The 21,382-nt window shown below is 35.2% G+C and overlaps 1 protein-coding gene across 1 annotated transcript in view; it reads left to right on the top strand.

The window, feature by feature from the left end:
- Positions 1–20,696, top strand: part of TASP1 (taspase 1) — an 83,524-nt gene extending 62,828 nt beyond the window's left edge. Inside the window, 3 exon segments of the mRNA XM_083828898.1 lie at positions 5,122–5,232; positions 8,651–8,724; positions 19,212–20,696. Coding sequence (XP_083685024.1) covers positions 5,122–5,232; positions 8,651–8,724; positions 19,212–19,304 — 278 coding nt within the window. The 3' untranslated portion in view covers positions 19,305–20,696.
- Positions 20,697–21,382: the final 686 nt, after the last annotated feature.

Raw genomic sequence — 21,382 nt, 5'->3', positions numbered from 1 at the left:
TTCTTTTTTCTTCTAATGTGAAACCTTTATGGCTTTAATATACATAGAAGTTCTTTATTTGCAAATTTTCTCTTTTTATTTAAATATAATTTAATACAATATATATGAAAAATGCCATTACCTATACTGTTGTTTTTATGTCTGCACTATTCTTTCTTTTTCTCAACGGCTTGGCTTTTAATAGAATGATTTTTAGAACTGAATTAATGAAACGTGTTCCTAACGTTTGAATTCATAGTATTTTTGAGAATACTCAAATTGCTTTATGTGTACTTTGCATGGGTTTTATTTGGGAATAAAGTATAATACTATTTTTCTATTTAGAAATAAAGTACAATGCTATTTTTGTGCCAATGTTTTCAGAAACTTATTAATGGATGCTCATCATTCAGCTGTCTAGAATCTTGCTTAACTTAGACCTAGTCATTTACACTCTATGGCTGTGTTAAAATACACCCTTTAGTGTAATCCCCAGTAAAACGTATGCACATCAGAAAAATCTTTATTTTAAAAAATATTAATATATTTGAAACTCTCTTTTAAAACAAATTCTCTAATTGGAAAATAATGCACTTTGTTTTAAAGAACGTACAGTTTGGTATGTGTTTAATTTAGCTTAGAAACTGATTTTAAGGGAGGAGTAACAGTCTCACTGAATTTATTGTTGTGTAGAAAGATGTAATATTACTGTAGGCAACTGATTTTTACTGCCACTATTTAGAAGCTGATTCCCCACAACTTAGTAGAGTAAATTGGAGGCACATTCCGTATTGTTGCTGGTTTTGCACTGAAATGGTTTAGCTGAAGTTGCTGATGAAATCAGTTGGAATGGATGAGGGAGCAGTCACGCAATTTGTTTCTGATGACTCTATGGAAGGCAACCTCCAGCAGAAGTGGTGTGTGTGTGGAAATTATGAACCATTGTGATGGTTTTACAATTGACTATGTGTTTGTGTCTTCGTTTGTTATTTGTATTTGGAGGTGAGAAGAAGGGTTGTGTTCTTGTTTCACATGTTTTTCCGTATTTCCAGAAGAACGTTCGGACTGCAGTTTGTCATAAAATGGTGTTGAAGAATAGAAATTGGCTCTGGTTTATGCTCAAAGAAAAGAGAGGAGAGAATTTTTCAGTAACTCATCAGAAAATACTAAATCCCAGTAATTTATTGAATTGAAACTCTGTTTTGGCTCAATTTCTATTGCTACAGCTCTGTATGATGGCTAGCTGCAACAAGAAAATCAACATAATCTCATCATTTTCATCGTTGTGCTGTAGTATATTGGTCAACGTGCTGCAAATGAGGATAGCCTGTAGGTTCTGGGTTCGTCTTGGATGTTGTGCACTGCTGGACAAGTAATGCCATGTCTCCATCTGTGGGAAGAAGATAATGCCTCCCATCTTCTTTGCTTTGTTTACACAGTATAAACTTTTAAGACATTCCCTGTTTTAATACTGTGTTCAAATTGCTGACAACTAGTCACTCAAGCCACTGACTTTTACTCATCTCTGTACCAACCCAGTGCTATGGCTGTGTTTGTTCACACCTTACAAAGTTAGTGCAGGAAGGCCTGGTCTATTGGCATACTGTTCACTACAGCAGCCAACTGTTGTCTTTGCTCCAATTTTGTTATTCTTAAACAAGTCACCTTCCTGCATCTGATGTGCTTTTATGAGGGCTAAAGTTAAAGCTGTACTTCATCATGCTTTTATCACACACACAGCTATTGAATCAATCGTCTTTTTAAACTGTTTGAAATGGCAGTAGAATGGCAGTTTACTTCAGCAAATGCTAGATTAATACAGTTAATTTTATAAATTTTGAGTTCTTAGCATGGAATTCAAAGCTTTTGAGTTTTGTTAACTGGTAATGAAGCTTCCATGGTCGGTAGTCACTGAAGGAAGTAAGTTGGTTCGGAGAAACACTTGTGTACATATTTAAACAGTATGATGGTGAGAATGTTTAAAGTAAAAAAGGAGATATACACTTGTAGAACTGGGATTTTCATGACTGTAATTCTGCATGTATAGGTAGAGCATTTCTTTGGAAATTGTATGCTTACAAATTTGTCTTGTGCACTTAAAGCTCAAGTTCTAAATTATTTTTAAATCCTTTTTAAAAAAAATCATAACACATGCTTTGATTGATCACTTTTCTCATTCTGTACTCCACTGAAGAAAATAAATTAACACAGCTTACAGAAAAAAAAAAAAAAAAAAAAAAAAACACAACAAAACTAGTTGCAATGACTTTGACCATAGCATAGCTTATAGCCTAAATAATTTTAGCAATTGAGTATAAGATTAGGTCTGCAAACCAAGTTCAGGTTAAGACATTGTCTTAGAAGTGGACAAGTTTCTGAAGAAAAGATTAAAGGACACGTCTCCTATGAAGAAAATCACTTATTTTGTTCATTTACTTGCAGAAATCGAAACACATACTTAACCAGCATTTAGTTAATGCGATGAGAGTATGTAAAATATAAAATACATTTGACATCTTGGAAATTGTAGAATAAAAGATTTTGATTTGGGTGGTAAAACTCTTCACAACTTCTTAACCCTTGTGTTTGTATTTTAGTCAACCACGTTTTCCTGTTTTATTATCTATTATGTTATGATTGGCTGCATTCCTGATTCACAGGGATGTGGTTGCAGTTGACGAGCGATGCCATTGCACGTAGCAATAGTTCTTGTGCAAAGCGAGTGGCACTTAAGTGCCACTATGATTGTATTAGGTCAAATTAGACATACCTGTTTATTAAGCATGGTAATTTTGTTTTCTTCCTGCAATTTGGACATCTGTTGTAATGACCATCTTGTATCACTTCCGAATAAGGCTTCTCTTATGTTGAGAATGAATGTGGTAAGACTTAAAGTTTTCCCTACAGAAAAGCTTGAAGTTGGTTCTTATTGTTGTTTTGACAATTTGCATTAATGGAGTAATTTGAATCATAGGAATAGCTGTGGGCGAATTGAAGGGGGCTGATGAGTAGGTCTGCTCTGAAGTTCTTGTGGCCAGCAAAGCCTTATACAGTGTCTGTACATTAGCCATAGTATACTAATTTATGTAAAAGAAAATAATTGAAAAGAAATATATGAAATGCTTGTTGCAATTGTGTATTCCAGTTTAAATTGCAATTTATTGCAAATGTGTGACTATGGTCTAATTGGGCTTAAGTGCAAGAATTTGGTTAATTTTGTGGCTCAAGGCATTTTAAATCGTATATAAATCATGCCATTATTTTCACATTTAAAACTATAGGAATCTCATTTCAAATTAATAACCAAAAAAAAGAATACTTAGACTTGATTCAGCTAACTTTAAAAGTTTTCCAGCTTCTGATAGAAGATTTTTTTCTAGCATATGTCTTAAATTAACAATAGAAAAGCCCCTTTAAAAAGTAGGAGATTTTTGGCTTTTCTGCTAATATCTGTAAAACAGTAAGAAAGACCGTCTATAGCAGCTTGATCATGTCTTTCTACAAAGTGCTTTAAATTGGGAAAAATGAATACATTCTAAAAGTGACCCAGATTTGCTTGATTTTTTATTTATGTGGCCATCTTTATATTAATTACACTACAGAGGGAACTAAATATTGAGACATGATTTTTATTTTTTTATCTTGACACTCCATTTTTCTTTATTATATCTTCTTTGGTCCAAGCACAAATGGTTTTGTACTCAAACGTAATTTCCAATTTTTATTTACACAGTGTTGTTCTCTTTCCCTTTTTGATTACTGGTATATTGTGCCATGATTCATTTTCTTGGAATCACTGTATTTCTCCACGTTATTTTAAAAACAGAAGTTTGAATATATAAAGCAAAATTCAAAGTACTAGTAACTGTGTCCGGGAATTGTGGTTTGAATCCGGAATGATACTGAAGACACAAAAAGCATGTAACGAATGAATCACAGTATCTGTACGTTCACTAGAATCTGAGAGAAGGACTTCTGGTTGCTGACAAGTAGCCAACTTCCCAGATGTAACTTTTGAGACCTGAAGCCTTGTTTGTGCCTTTGCCTGCTACGGGTGAGGACCTCAGAGGGTCACACGCAGTATCTTTGATTTTGACAGTGACACCTTAAAAGCCTACAATTTCCTGTCACAAATACATTTCTAAAGATAAATAATGAATAATGCCACTGAGAATTAAAAACTAAAGAGGATAAAGAGGATAGGAATAGAGAAATGGAACAAGTTTGGGAGATATTCATCAGAATTAATAGAAGGTTTCAAAAGCTCAACAGCTGAGCTTAATTTCTAGTTCTGCTAAGTGTATCTCAGACTGTGTTGAATCCTACACGAAAAAATAGTTTCTTTGTTCTTCAACTGTCTGTGCAACAGCAAAATATAGTGAAAATTTGTGATCTCTATTACATTGATTTGCCTGAAGAACAATGTTCATGCAGTTTATCTAACGTCTGTTTTGGCAGGGGGCTTCAGGGAGGCTTACTAGGTCTTATAGAGCAGTCTGAAATTGGAGTGTTTCATGGCTTAGGCTGACCATCTTTTGCCATCTCCTCTTGTGTGAGTGATATTTGATCTGCTCTTAATGTACCGAAAACTTGTGACTCTTGCTAAAATCATACTGAGTTCTAAATTTCAAGTTTGAGATGTTTAGATATCTATCGCCTGCAGGAAAAAAAAAAATGTAGCAGAAGCACAAGAAGTTCGTGGCATATAAAGTTTTTCTAATTCAGAATTTTGCATTATTTCTTTCCACAGATAAGAAAGGGTGTAAAGTGCTTGGGAAGTGGTGGGCAAAGTTAATCACTACTTGTGCTTTAAGTACTTTTTTCTTCCTTGAGTCTCGTGTTTTCCATTCTGTTTTGAATAATGAATTTTCAAGCTTCCATTTTAAAGCTGCCATGGGAATTTTCAGTGTTATCTTTGCCATTTATGCAATACAAGACCAGGCTTTTATGAACCATCAAATCTTTTTAGAAAGCTGCTCATTAGAAACACTAGAAAAATTAAACTGATGCTTTTGTAAAAGCACTGGTTGACCTGACAGTCTTTTTAACCCTTACAGATAAAATTAAAGAGGAAAGTCAAATAACAAAATATCCAAAAAACTAATCCTACTGCAAATAATTCTCCACAACAATTTTGCCTAGGTTCACCTTTTCTAGCCAATGAAGATGGTGTACTCGGAGGTGTGATAGTTCTTCGGTGTTGCAGGTGTTCAGCAGAGACTGAAACGTCACAGGAAAAGCCAACTTTACTAGGTAAGAAATCTTACTCATTTTTACTTTAGGTTGGTGCTAACTCAAGGTAATAGCTGAAATAAAAATTCTTGTTGCATGTTTACCATTGTTTAAAAGCCACAAGTTATTACAGTTGCACAAGGTAAGGTGTGTGTTATCATTCAGCGTGTTATTCTTGTATTATGCCTTGCTGGTTTGCGTTATGAGACTTCGTGTACACGAGATACTGAGTACTACTTTGTCACTCAACTTGAGCCTGATTGTATCGCTCCCCAGTTATTTACTCTAGGAGGTAATCCGGCTCAATACAGATAATACCATTAGTGATTCTCAACCCAACAATAAAAGTTGATGTGAGCTTTATGTGTTTAATCAACATCATTTCTGTAAGAGTTTCATGTACACATATTTTGCTATTAAAAAGAACCACAGATTTACAAGGTGAATCCTTACAATTCAGATGATGGTTCTGGGGTAATACTGATGAACAGCAAACGGATTTTGGAAGTCTTGGATGGGAAAAGGATTTAGAAATAGGTTTTTAATGTTATATTTTTGGAGTTATTACTTGAATAGCATGTCTTTTTGAAGTAGACTATTAAATAGCATTTGACAATCATCCTACTATTGTCTTTCAACTATTTGAAAGCCAAGATGGTCTCATGCTGACTCCCGAAGCAGGACGTGGAGTTGCTAAAAATACAGAGAATGTTGCAAGTTTGATTTACAATTTTAAAATTTAAGAATGGAATAATTGTGACATTATTGATCTAGTGGAAAGTATCCCAGCACATAAATTCTACCACTAAAAAGGAGTTAAGAAAATGAAAATACAAGTTTGATTAAACAAGAACAAATAAGATCAGCTTAGCCATAAATTTCTTATGTTTGGAAATGAGAGTAATATTTTCTATTCATTTAATATTTGACTTACATGTAAGTAAACATGTTCCTATTAAAGAAGATTTTCCTCAAAAATTTACAAAGAAAATTCCCCAAGCATTGTAAGTAAAGACTTGATTGTTCTTTTTCTCTCCACTGAAATAAGATTCTTGCAGCACAGCTTATTCTAAACATATTTTTTTCTTTAGTGCAAAAATTTCCTGCCTTATAAATATGTTGAGTTAATCTGTAATTGAGCATATGTACTATTTGTGTTGTTTGGATTGAAGATAAATTGTGTGATACTGAACAATTTGGTGTATAGTATAATAAAATCATTTGTCTCTATTACAAGGATGATCTTTTTATATTTTTGAAACTATTGAAACAATTTTCAAGAAAGTGATTTATTAAATAGTTGAAAATGTTGGAAATGTCCTCAGAGCAAGTATGTAATTTAGGATTTTTATTGTAATTCCATTACTTTTATTAGTTAGCAATAATCACATTGCATGCTAGTATATGGTACTTTTGGTGGACAATGTAGAAGGAAAAAAAATCTTAAAAACTTAAAAAGAAAATATGCCTAGAGGTATCAAAGACAAAGAAGTATTTTGAGGATATTTGACCAGAACTGTTACTCAACTTCTCAAAATTAAAAGATAAAATAAATTTTGTCTGAAAAAAAATGCTTTCATTGACTGTTGAACCGTTAGAGTGTTAGGGAGGGGTAGGCCTCATCAAATGCAGTTACATTGCACTGAATATGTGTCACTGAAAGTTCTTGATTAACCTTTGGCAATATCAGTCACAAATCTATTACAGGGGAACAAATCGCATACCAAAATGAAGTTAATTTTTCTTTTATGGTGATATGTACACATCTGTCAGAATTTTCCAGTCTGCTGGGATTGTCCAAACTTTGATCTTCTGCTAAGGGTTAATTGCTATGCAAGGAAAAATGGTTCAAAGGATAAGCATACACGGCATGCTATGACCTTCGTCAGTCATATTAAGGGACTGTGAGGAATAACAACGAAGGAGTTTTAAAAATCATCTAGACATGCTTTTTACAAGATGTGAAAGTCTTTCAGTAATAAAATACGTGAAAACAGCTTTTTATGGCATCATATTTAATTCTTGTAAGACTGCTTCTGTAATCCAAGAGAAGAATTTGTACTTTGGTGCAATTTTTAACTCTTTACAGTATATACCCTAAATTCTGATTAACAACTCTTTCCATCATCCAAATTATGTACTTCATGACAGGAAAGAAAAATGTCTGTGAATAAAGCAAGAAAAATACTTTGTGACAATTTATAAAGCTCCATTAGATTAGAACTAATACGAATAATGTGCTCTTTGTCTGAATTTTGTAGGAGTGTATGTATGCATCAGGGAATTAAAAATCACTGCAGAAGGCTGTTTAAGACTGATAAATCAGGCCACTTTTAAACTTCAGAACAACACTTCGCTTGATTAACATGCTATAAGAGTACACGTTACCAGAGTTTAGTTTTCTAAATCACTATCACTACAAACACAAAACTGTTTGTAATGTTTCTATTCTAAATTAGCTGTGAGTACATGGTACCACGGAGCTGATGCTCTATATAGCTGGTGCTAGAGGTCAAGGTGATCAGATTTGAAAGTACATTGATGTGGAGGCCAAAAACAAAACCGGCCAATTTCTTCTCATCTTTCTTCTCTTACCTTTGGTGTTTCATGCTCACTCTCCCCAAAGAGAAGGGGTGATAGTATCTGCTCTCGATATCATTCAGTATACTTTCAGGATCAGGTCTTGCTCTGAGTTTGCCAGGCATCTTTCTTGCTTATTGTGCAGGATTATTCTGGTTTCATCCAATGTCTCTCCTGCTGCTTCTGCAGGATTATTTCTCTTTCACCAGACGTCTTTGTATGTCTTCAGTTCTGTCTTGCAGAGTTTACTAATTCTGCATGTTTTCCTGTATCCACTGTACCACAAATCTCTGTTTACCCCTTGGTGTTTGCATGTTATATATGTATTTATGCTCATTTCTGTGAAAAAATGCTTGATACAGATTATTTTTGGATAGTCTTACAATTCTACAGAATCCTTGTACACCATCTGAGCTTATGCTGTTGTAGAGGGCTTGTGTCTGAGTTCAAGGCAAGTAAATGCAATTTATATCTGCTTCTACTTTATGGGTGAAACCAGCCTCTGCTTTAGAAGTTAATCGTATCTTTTAACTTCATTTGCAACTTTTCTATTTCTCGTCTTGGAGGCTTCTTATTGTTGAAGTAACTTTCTCATCCTGGGTATTAGTTCTGCAGTGTGTGACTGCAAATAGTACAGGAAAATCTTATTGTTTGTTTGGTAGCTATTTCTTTTGAGATTAAATTATTCTGGCAAGTAGTTTTTGTTCTTTGAGTTTTGTAAGACCCTGTTCATTTCTTTCTCCTTTCTCAATCTTTATTTTAAGCTAAGTTTTTTTCTCAAGATTCCAGTCTTGTTAAATTACATCTTATATTTTTTAAAAAAATGCATTTTTATGACTTCTTGCATTTTCCTTTATAGTGGAATTTCTGTGGAGCCATACAACAGAGAGCATGTGTGTAGGATATATGTCTGCACAGGATGGCAAAGCTAAGGTAAGCCATGAGGAATAGGTTGTAATGGTTGTAGAGGTTGTAGAATGGTTGTAATGGTTGTAGAATGGGTGCAGAAGTTAAGGAGAATTTAAATAACGAAATACATAAAAATTCTGTCTTGAAGAGAAGGGAAAAAGTAACGGGTGCAGAAGAAGTTAAATATATTTATTGATGGGGTCTTTCTGATTCCCCTTCCTTAATTGCAGCAGTTAGGAAACCTATGCTAACATATGTATTACGTAAGGAAAATTTGTCACAAACATATTGTCATTCCTTCTGCTGTTGGTAATTGTATTTGAATAATTTTATCCAGCTTCATTTAGTTACACTCTTTATCTAGGTTGGTACACTATTTTTCTGTGGGTGTGTCTTCCTTCAGATAACAGAATTGCAACATCATCAAAGAAGAAGGGAGAGGATATAAAACAAACTTTGAGCTAGTTCCTAGAACAGCCTCTGTTATATACAATCTGCATGTTAACATCCATGTTTTCAGTTTCTTGGGGACTATTTACTTTTTTTTTTTTTTCAATGAGAGAAATAATATATTAAAACTGAGTTTAGCAATGGGAACTAGAAAAGTCTTTAATGTCAAATAGTAGAGGTTAACCAAAAAGGATGAGAGCCACCTATGCTTAGGCAAATACAGTACTGCAGGGACAAGGCAGGTACTGCGATGGAGGGAGAGGACTACAAAAACAAAATATTTCTCTTTCTTTTTTTTTTTGGGGGGGGGGGGGGGGGGGAGACTGTATTTCATTTGTGAGAGAAGTATAAAAAAAAATGCAAAAGAAGGAAATTGACATCAGATAATTTTACACACCAAAAGTGGTGTAACATGCTGGTTGGAGCATTGGGAACAGATGTGTTACTTTGAGGAGAAAAATGTATAGAAAAAAATACAAGAATGCCCTAGAAGGAGAAGGAGATAAAAAGCTGGTGAAGGTGATGCTGGTAGAGGTGTTAGTGAAGTACTCTCCTTCATGGCATATGTCAAGTTCCTTCCAGCTGAGTATGGAACAGGACATGTTTTTGCTTGTTTTCTTAACATATATTTTAGATTTTCTTGGAAAAGAATCTGAACTTAGACTAAAAGCTCAGACTGAACTAAGTAAAACTCACTCAAGCTCAGCTGTGGATGTGCTAGTATTCATTGGTTAATGCAGAAGTCACTGTGTTCACAGTGAAAGAAGGAGGATTTCTAGAATGCACAATATTAAATTATTACAGTGTGCACACCTGCTTCTTGCTTACATTATAACACTCAAAAGGTGTGTCTAAGGAAGTACTCTGTTTCTTCCTGGTAGTGTCTTTCTAATTAATGAATAAATGCTAAATATGAAATCTGTCTGGAAATGAGTACTAGCATGACAGTGCCATGCCCAGAGATGTTTTCCTACTCACAGTTGTAACATTTGACATCTGGTGTGCATTGTTTTCATACTGCTGGTAAATTCTCCAGCTGGTAATCTTGATTGCGCTGACAGACACAGCTGCTCCTCTCGGTTCACTTTTAAATTATGTTTTTGACCTTCACTGAAGAGTTAATCCCCCTCCCTTTCTTCCTCCTTTGAGTCTGTGGCCACAAATGCTTTCCAGAGAAAAACCACAAATGCTTTTGCTGCTGACTTCTATTGATCAAAAAAAGTCTTCTGTCATAAAAGCTGGAATTTTATTCTGCTACAACTAGGGCTAAGTTATAGATGGAAAACTGGGCTTGAAATAGAACACAATGTTTTGTACGTTGAAAAAAAAATCTTTTTTCTTTAATAGAATAACTGTTTTGGAACAGTTAATTTTGAGTGCTTGCCATGAAAAAAACAAGGGTATAAGAATTCATAAAAGTATAAAATATCACTTGTTTATGAGTACCATAACAAAATCATCAGGCAGCAGCTTGTAGGGAAACATGTTGCTTTCCTGTTTATCTCGGGTGGTAAAGAACTTCAGTTTTTATTTCTTTCATCAGTTTAGGACTCAAGTTTTATTCTTAAACCAAGGGATTGTCACGGTGGCTGGTTTGGGGCTGTTTCAATTTAATGAATATGAAAGCAGATATTGTCACAGCAAGGCTTTTAGAAAGTGAGAAGGTTTTTAAGTGTTTTTAAGTGTCTAGTGTTATGAATTAGACTACTGTTAGAATCATAATTATATAAATGGGTACGTACTTAAGAAAAAAGTTCCTGCTTTATAATCTTGGTGTGTTTCTTTGTGCATTGGAGGCTAATGCGTTTCATAATAGTATCTAGAAAATGGTCTTCATGGATTTGATGCGAAGAGATAGCAGAGGCCTTTCTTACAAGGCAGACACTGCACTCTGACCAGCTGGATACCAGCTCACCTACAGAAACTGGTACGCTTGAGAGGCAGAAACATACTCAACCCATTAACTATCAACAACTCCTTAAAAGAAAAGTGAGGCAGGAAAGCGGGATCCGAGGCTTGAAACGGTTTGCACATCCTGACCTGCTGGTGCCTCTGGCTTTTAGCGCTATGAGCTCTCCAAGTACTGATCTGGAGGCAGCCTTGCAACAGGAGTTTGTTTCCTTCCAATTTAGAAACGGCTGGGCTCTGCAGCCGGCCGTTCACCTCCAAACAAGACTGCTTGTATGCTCACTTGCCAGCCTGAATGCATGAAGTGGCTGAGCCTGCAAGAGCTGTAGAACAGTTTTGCAGTGTGACTAATAACTGTTTGATTTAAAGCATACTTTCTGGAAAGGTGTCCAGTCCTTTTTGTTGGAAACCAGTTTTCTGAAGAAGTCATTGTTTCCTGTCCAAACATTGGTTTAAAATGTTTGGTTGAAATTTGTTTTAACAGTAGTGTGGAGGCTTACCAGATGAACTAAGTTCACACCTGACTGCTGATGCAGTCATCCCTGGTTGTGTGTCCTGTTAGTTGCCTTTATCTCTCCCTCAGTGTGAAAGTGTTCCGGCTCCTCCAGCACTGATAGCAGCAGTAATGTCGTCTTTGCTACCTGCACGGTATCTGCATCTGACTTCCTTCTGGTTCCTAGGCCCTGGAACCCTTACATCACTGCCGCAAGTAGCTCATCAAAGCACATCCTTGCTGGTTCAACATTGTACTCTGTTTTGTCATCCCCCCCAACACTAGCAGTTTCATAATCACTCAGGCCCAATGTTTGTCACACACTGGATGTGGAAGGAAACAAACTGACTTTTTAGAATATACTTCTTGGAACTAACCTATACCACCTATTGCTACAACTTAGGCAGGGTCTCTCAGCTATAATGAGCTTAAGTGATGGATAGATTCTATTTTAGCAGTTGCCATTACATTTGAGATGTAAATGAAGAGCAGGAACGAAAGGAGGTTTGTGGATAGATTACAAATTAATTGACTCCTCTGAGCTGCTGCTTAGTCTTTGTATCTTGTTCTTTGTCTGCTTTGACCAACTGAGAACGCTGCAAAGGAAAAGTTCTTCAATGTCAGGTGACAGTACAACATATGCCGGCAACGTAAGCACACATATAAACAGCATCTCTTGAAGATTCTGGTTATGGGTGGGCATCCTTTCTTCGATTTAACACCATATATTTTTGCTTAATCAACCAGGAGCCCTTTTAGCCCTGGCAGAGTCTGCAGTGTATTTGCTCACATGGGGCTCACAGCATTTTGTGCCCACAAAGTAGAAGTAGGTGGGATGTGCTACAGGACTTCTTTTTTCCTGGATACCCCAAATTTCTTATATTATCTTAGTGATTTAGAGGAGTTGGTGGTGGATGATATTTTTGCTTGAAAATAGGGACTTCCTCACTGTTTTTTCAGTAGTGTTTCAAGACCAGGCTCTTTCTTACAAGTGAAAATTCCAATCTCAATACCAACAATATGCAGTTCTGGTCCTATGTTATCCATAAGTATTTGAAATAATTTGTCATCTCAGTATGGTTCTTAGTAGGGATATGATGAGTTAATATATGATCTGTGTATAATTGTCGCATACTTCCGCAATTATTGCAAATACTGCAATGCTTTTGAGATATCACTGTAGTTCAACTTTTTACATTTTAGTATTTCTAATAGCTAGATGAGCTACACAACTAGTTTCTAAAAATCTAGCTGTAATATTGAATGTAGTCCAGATTCAGTTGCCAGTTTAAATCTCTCTTTGGCACATATTCAATTCATGAATTAGTAAGCTTTATGTTGTAGCAGGTTTTAACATTGCAAAACTATGTATGCCATTCTTTCCATTTTCTAATGAACCAAATTCAAGTTGCTTTGCAAGACAGGGGGAACTGTAGTGGAGAGTGTCATATGTTGCTGGGTTTGGAAACACGCATTAGCAGCAACTGCAGTCTACACCAAATGTGGTTGTAATACGCAAACAGAAACTTTATCTTTGACAGCTAATTTCATGTTCCAGTATGAAGAAACAGTGAATGGGGAGACCATTTCCAATTCACTCTTCTTGTTGAGATTAAGTGCTATAATCAGATTTACTTGACTTTACGAACACTGTAAAATTTAGCAAAAATTACTTCCCTCTATGTTTAAAGTAATATTTATGACAAACACCGATTGTAGTGATTGTTGTCAAGTTTTCTGATGATAAACTGTGTTTTACTTGTGAATAAAAGGTTTGTGAAAGCCCTTTGTGAGGAGAAGGGCAGCTATCCAGTGCTCATTGGGTGAAGAAATACATCTTGGAAGAATCCAAATATTAATTTGAAAATTAGTGGAAAAATTTAACAAACCTGTTTAGTTAACAGAAATACTAAGTCAAATAATTTAGTCATTCATTTCAGGATACAGAGACAGTCTTTTAACTTCATGAGACAGGAAAAGTATATGTCACTGTTATCTTTTTTTTTCTTTAATCTGCACTCATGTCTGGAGACTGGGGAATCATTCAGAAATTCTTACTTGAAAATAACTCTGTGCATACAGTAGAGCATCCAGTTCTCTCATAAAAATAAGGTATTTATACTTGTTGGAAATAACCTTCAGTGCTGAGATACCAGTTAAAATATTTGGCTTACTGACCTTCATGGAAATTATGGGCTTTGAGATGGGAAGATAAGTTAAATTTGTTGGGTTGAGTTCTTGCACAAAGCCAGAAGTTCTGGAATTTTCCTCATATTTGGCTGTTATATCTTAGAGCAGAGCAGAGTAGAGGACATTATGTATCTAGGTATGCAAATATAAATAAAATGACCTGACTTAGCACCTGCAATTCAGACTAGTAAATATCAAGTTTTAAAACATATGGCAGTATTCTAAAATACCTCTACAATTGCCTGGAGTGATGAGCTGAATAGATGATGAATTGCTACATAGCTTTAGATGAAGTATGTGTATGAATGATACAAGGAGTTTAAAATACTTTAGTTTTCGACTTTCTGAAAATCTCATTTGTTTCTAACACATTGTCCTAAAGTTTTTAGATGCACCAATTGTGTGTAATTATATATTTAACCCACAGAATGAATTTGAGCTTGGAAAACTGTTAGGTTCCTGAGTAACCTGTGTGTAGAACCATTATTCTGAGTGCCTGAGAGCCAGAAGCATGCCATCAGTATGACTGTCTTGCCCACAGGGACAATCCTTCTGGAGCACCCCCCCATATATATATATATATTTATTTTTTTTCTGCCAAGAGAGAGTTGTGTATGGAATATTGTGATAGCAGCGGTTGTCAGTGTTTTTCAGGGCATCCTCTCCTGTCATATGGCAGGCATACATTCAGACTGTGATGGAGGAGAGCTTCCCAGGAGACGGAGCAGCAGAGGATGACTGTTGCCACCAGAATGGGCTGTTACTGCCTAGAGAAGATATTGACAGTAGGTCCAGATGGTTTTCATGGTGGAAGTGCATACCCAGCTAGAAAGCTTGTAGACATCTGAGTGATTCTGAGTTTCTAACGAATATATGGGTTTGGTACTCTTTTTATTTAACAAGTAAGGTGGTAGAAAACAATTTAATTAAGTACATGATGTCCTCAGTCTCTGTTTCATTATATTTCATCTCAATAGTGTAATGAATGGAAAAAGTTTGTTTTATACATTATTCTGTCCAAAGCACATCCTGAGCGTGTAATAAGAAAGCTAAACACATGAAGTACTCCCTTGACTTGCTTAAGAACTGAATGTGCTGCCATCTGGTAGTTGTGCTCTGTTCTCTTGGCAGTATTTGATTGACTTCAGTTTTCTCATGTAGTGCTGTCTGTCTTTTGGCTTAGGCATTATATTAATTCTACACTGTATCTATGCTTTTAATGAAAAAAATGAAGCTGATGTGACAAACTCGTACTTTTATGTGAATAAAAGGAGGAGACTAGCTCTTTAAAGACTTTAAGTCTTTAGTTGGCCCCAAAGTTGTTTCAGAAACTTTATCTGAGAGACATGAAGTAAAGAAAGTCTTGGCACAACTTGTATTTAAAAAATATACTAAAAATACATTACAAAAAAAAATCAAATGTTTTTGATGAAAAGATGAAATCTCTGTAGCAGTTAACACTTATTCCAGGGCAGGATGACCAATTAGTTTTGGACTTGCAGGGCAGTGGGGAGCTTTCCAGTGTAGATCAAAAGGGACTGAGAGACAGTAAGTTTGGACAGTGTCTGGGGTTGTGGGAGTTAGTTGCTGTGGTTTAGTTAGGAGGGAAAGAGGGATTAATTTTTGTTTTGTTATATTTTTGATGACAAGTACACACAGAGCAAGAATCAGTGTCTGAAGGCTGGTTAGCTTGGTTGTGCTGTGTAGGTGGGGGGAAAAAGGCAAAATCAAGTACTTCATCTAACATTTATTTATTTTCGTTTTTAATAGTGGGCATGAGATTTTCCCTCTAAGCTACAGACAAGTAGCTTAGTACAGGCAGTGATGATGTGGTTTCTTAGTCCATTCTGTCAGAATCTGTGTTTCTGCTAGGTGTCACCAACCTCACTTTTTGCTAGGAAAACAAAGAAACTCAAAATATTCTCAGGGACAGTAAAATTTCCATTTATAGAGCTAAAGATCTGGATAGCCCTGCCATTCCTGATTTACCTTTCCTTAGCATACTGTTTCCTCAAGGAGAAACTTCTGTGAAGCTTAGTGGAGGATTAATTCCAAACTTTTTTTTTTTTCTTTTCTTATTTGTATATTCCCAGGTGCAATTTCCCCTAGATGTAGGTTCATTCAAGTGTTAAAGCTGATGGACTAATCAAATTAAAAAAATTAAAAGCTTTCCAGTGTTTTTGGTTGTTTTTTTTTTATATATATTTTTAAATCTAAATCCAATCCATTGTACAATCTGAACTTAATATAAATATGATGTTGAGGTAAAAAAAAAATGTAGCAAACGGTACAAATAAGTTCTGTGGTTGCATTTTTAAAATCTTAAATATTCTTTGATGTTTCTTTTTATTTACTAGAGTTCATTCTTATGGCTAGGAACAAGGGAAGTTGTAAGAATTCACTTGGGAGTTTATCTGAAGTTGTCCTGATATGGCAATATTATCCTTTGATATTACTTATTAGTAAACATATTTTAAATACTCTCATCTTGTATCTGTGTGGATTTTGTTCTACCTAAAGCAGACATTGGTGGAAGTAAGAAGCAGTAGTCAGTGTAAGCATCTGTATTTGCTTCATCGTACAAAGTGCAAATAAACAGGATGCAAGTAAAGGATTAAAGAAAGGTTTTGTTAATATGTGGTTTCGGTGTTTCTGTAAATGGAAATGTACGTGTGCTAGTAAGTAGTGTTGTTTTTTGTTGTTGTCGGTTTGGTTTTGTTCCTTTTTTATGGAAAACTTGTTTTTCTTTGTATACAAAATGCGTTTTTGTTTTTGTTTAATAGGAAATGTGTTTTGGACAGCTATGTAAGCATAGCTACTTGATGATGTATTGACAGATATTAAATATCTGTTTATCCTCTCTTGGTCTTTTTTTCCTTCCCTTGCTCAAGATCTTACTAGGATATTATGCTCAGCTAACTTTTGAATAGCGTGATCTATAAAATTTCAGGTAGATTCGATGGAGTCTCACATTTTGCTCCTGCAGTTATGTAAGTGTGTACTAGGCATTTAACTTTGGGTTGTGGGTTAAATCAAGCCTATGCAAAAGATTAATTCATAATTCCAGTGAGAAATCTAATTTCAACAAATAAAGTCTGTTGTATTTATAAGGAAAAAAGTGATTATAAGATTCATAATAATCATGATAGTGCTAATACTTCTTACATTTTGGTAATAAGTTTCCTCCCTTATGCCTCCTGGAATCATCTTCGAGCCTCCATGCTTTTTATTGTCTTGCTGCTACGGTCTGCTAATAATTCTGACTGATCACTGTGTAAATGTCCTCATTTACAAATGATGTTTGATTTAGATTGGCCCACAGGTTTGCTTTGATTTTAGTATCTCACTTTAGTATCTCAAAGGCATTCTTCCACCGAGGAAAGGTTGGTACAATGCCCTTCAAACAATGTTGTTTGTACATTGTCATCCTATCCCACTTTTCAGTTACAAAACTTAACAGACCTGGAAAAATGTCTTGGGTCTTTTGCTCTTAAAATCAAAAATACCCTTTTTTCTTTCTTTTTTTTTTTCTCTTTTCTTTTTTCTTTCTCTCTCTCTCTCTCTCTCTCTCTCTGTTTTTAAATTTAGGAAATAGCTTCTTAAAAAAATGTCAGTAAGATTTGGGGGAAACTAAGAGATTTGAAAGGAATCTTTTCTTCTTGAAGTGGTAAATCATGGTCGTAACCAAAATTGTTCTGAAAGTAGGAAGATGTTCATATATCAAGCAGGAAGGCCAGAGATCAAAGTTTTAACAGTAAAATGAAAACCTTTAAATGTTTTTAATTAAATCTCATTCTGTAATTTAGCTGAAAACAAGACCACCTAAGAGCAGACACCAGGATACCCTTATCAAGAAAGGAATTGAAAGAAGCTGCTTCTGAAATACAAAAAGTCTCTGTGATGCGATGAATTGTGGTTACAGCCTCAAAAATCTTCCTGTTGAATTGATGGAAGTTCCTCTTAGGGAACTTTTACATCATAGAACCATGGAATGGTTTGGAAGGAATCCTTAAAGATCATCTAGTCCAACCCCCCTGCAACCCATTGCCTCACTGCAAGTTACACATTTTGCAGCACTTCAATCTTTTAAATGGGATAATGTACACACAAAAACTTAAAGATGTAGTTGGCTGCACCTAAAGGAACCTGTAATTTCTCGTGCCAGCAATTTCATTGTTGTGAGCTTTATATCATAGTAGGAGTCATTCAATAATTGTTTAAGCATTAAGTTGTTTGAGCTTTAACGAATCACTTGATGAAAGTTGTTACTCGTGAGGGGAATGAAGTGCTTCTGCTTTGGTGGGAGGGGTGGCTAGGGAGTAGCTCTAGCTGATGACACCTTCTGCCTCAAGCCCGGGGAAATGCTGTTATCAGCGCCATTGCATTTTAGACTTCCACTAGGGCTCTTTTTAGTGTTTTACCAGAATCCACTCAGCAGCTCTGAAAACTGGAAACAGCAAAGTCTGTAGAAACATGCTGCTCTTTGCTGGTTTGGTTACACACTGATTTAGCCCTTGGCTCTATATGAAAGCCATCAATATATCTGAAAATGACTCTGCTGTAGCTCAAAATCAACAGTGTAGATGAAAATGGAAGCAGTTTCCACAGTCCAAAAACATGCACAGGAAAAAAGATTGTCATTACTTTTAAGAATAAATCAAAATATCTTTTAATAGCTGAATACTTTTGCCCATCAGTAACGAGATGTACCACAGAATAGAAAGGATTTTTAACAGATTTTTAGTGTCACTGAATTACAGCAGTGTTGTAAGCTAAATTGCTATATGCACATGCATATATGCCCAGTTTATTGCTGAAATATTACAGAACCATCTAAAGACCTGCTTTTAAAACTTAAAACTTCTCAATAGAAAGATGCTTGTTGACAGAAACACATTGCTCTTTGGGTCCTTTTATTTGACAATGGACAACAAATACTCTAGAGGAAACTTTTGTGTTTTTTTTTTTTTTTTTTAGGGGGACCAGTAGGTATTTTATGCAGAGAATTTTTTTTGGCGTTTTCATCATTGCAGTTGGCTTATGCTCTAAGGTGCAAGTTTATCTCTGTCAAATATTTTATTGTGTCTTGGGCTTCTGTAAAGCATATTTCTGTATGCAGTACTAAATTTCTTTGAATCTTCGTAAGGAATAAGCTAACAAGCCATGGAAGACCACAGTTATTTTTCTTTTCATGATGAATTATCTTTTCTTCTATTCTCAGTGGACTGGGTTATCCAGTTTACCTTTTCTACACATCTGTCATGGTCCTTCTCTTCATGTGTTAAACATTAGCACAAACAAAATAGAAAAGAATCCAAGTTGTTTGCAACTTTTGAAGTTGCTTTGTAATTCGCCCTTCAGACTGCAGTAATTAAACATATTAATTGTTTGATATTTACAAGCTTGCTCTGTGTCCTGTATAATTTTGCCTCTCTTCCTATTTGATAACACTCTCTTGGCTTTTCCACAGACTCACATTTCAAGACTTCCTCCTGGAGCTGTGGCAGGACAGTCCGTGGCAATAGAAGGAGGGGTTTGCCGACTGGAGAGTCCAGAAAGCTAAACAGCTGATTCCTCACTTCATTGCAAAGAATGTGAATGACTTTTTGTACAATAAGTTTTTTTGTGTTTTAACAGATGTTGGAAATTCTACTCTTGTTTTATACCCCGTATTGCAACCATGTGCACCATAATTTGAGACAAGTGCTGCTGTAGTTTATGTTCTCACTCTGTGAATGGGGGTGTGTGCATGTTCATTTTTTCCCTAATAAAATAGGAGCTCTTCCCAGTTGTACAAAGATTATGTATGATTAATGATTGTGTTTTCATTGTTTTACGTTTGAAAAGTATCTGAAAGTACAAAAAAAATTAATTTAAAGATGTGGTCGCAATTGTCATTCATGTTCTAAATTTAAAAGTAACAGGCCTTTGAAGTGGCTGTATAATTATGCAAAAATGATTATGGTTTCTAAGTTTCTCAGTGGTTTAAGGAAATCCAGTGATGGTTTAAACATGGGTTGTTTTTTTCCTCCCCAATAAGGAGGAATTTTTTTTGTCAAAGAGTGGTTTCAGTGAAACAAACTAAAGCAAAATTAAGGCTAAAATTGTTTTAAATAATCTTATAGGTCATATCTCTGTTCCCAAACTAAGATGTTAATAGCTTCAAGCTGTATGTATTACAAAAAGCTATATAAAGATAATGTATCGTAATGCAGTCTTTATGTATAATGGAATATTACAATGTAAATAAGAAAAAAAAAGTTTATGGAAAGATTCAATATTATTCTTCGCTTCTGTTTTAAATCTATTTTTGAGAGAGGTACAGAAATGAACATATTACTGGATGCGAAGTGCAATGTGTATTGAATGGATGTTGGGAGGTCTGATACTAGCTTTCTTATAGATAAAGCAACTTCCTAAAGTCCAGCCACAGCATGGGTATTTATATAACTGTGTGTAATATGTATGTACTGTGCATAAATTTACTGTAATTCTTTTTTATACCTTCAACAAAACTGCAGTATAAAACAATGTAATCCTTGTCTGCCTCGTGAAGCATTGGCAGCTGAACTGTCTTTTGTCACCAGTTCTGATACGTTGGCCAGACGCCTGAGTACTAAAAGTGAGTTCTGACATATAATCTTCCATTCAGTACTTTTTTCTTCACAGCACTGGCAGCAATAGAAGACTTTTGTAGTTAATTCATTGTCCTGATAAGTATGCCAAAGAGAAACTAAATTAGTTCATCTTTTTCCCTGGTGGATATTTGGTAATTCTGTTTTCAGAAATAGTGGATGAATAGATATTCAGACTGTATTTGCTTAATCGGGCATTGTAATTGCCTCTTTTGTAATGTTGTGCCTGCCTATAACAGACATACTTGACTGATTAAATGGTTACATTGATTGTAGTACCAATCTTTCATGGATAAAAATCTTAATAAATTTTTTTTTAATACCCGGAGTTCATTTTCACTTTTATGTTAAAGAATACATTGATATACTGTCTTTTTTTTTTTAAAGTGAAATTAATGTCATCCTGTAGTTGAAGATATTTATGTAAATTCCTGCAAAAAAATATGAAACAGGCTTTTCAGGTTGCAAAAACAAAAAGTGGAATGCATATCAGTCTGCATCCTCAGAGGATATACTTAGTCTAGTCTGATGAAGTGAAGTAGAGCTATACTTATTTGCACTAGCAGAGACCTCGGCAGTGAAGAGTACAACACTTCAGAAATGTTCTAACAAAGAAGCTAAGTTATCAGAGACAGTAAAATTTCTCTAATATACAACAGTAAGTTACTGTATGGGTGCTGTACTATGTAGTGAGTGAAGAACAGAAATAATACTTACGGGTTTGCAAGTAGCCAAATTTGAAAACGGAATTTTATTTGGAAAAGTATTTGGAAAAGTAACTGTTAACCTTCCATTCCAAACATGCTTTTCAGTGTTGCCTTCATAGAAGCATTGGTATAAATTCACTCTTTCATGGAATAAGCATGGCAGAAGGGCTTGTAAAATGACAAGTTCTTTCTTCCACTCACTTCCTTAATTTCTCTTTATGGAGAGCTGTATTCCAGCTTATGATTTTTTCCCATATGCTGCCTCAAAATCTTATTTTTGTGTGTGTATATATACATAC

The sequence above is a fragment of the Anser anser genome (assembly GCF_964211835.1).
Source record: "Anser anser genome assembly, chromosome: 3".
In the NCBI taxonomy this organism is placed as follows: domain Eukaryota; kingdom Metazoa; phylum Chordata; class Aves; order Anseriformes; family Anatidae; genus Anser; species Anser anser.
Note: the sequence above shows the minus strand (reverse complement) of the source record. Positions and strands in the feature narration are given on the sequence as shown.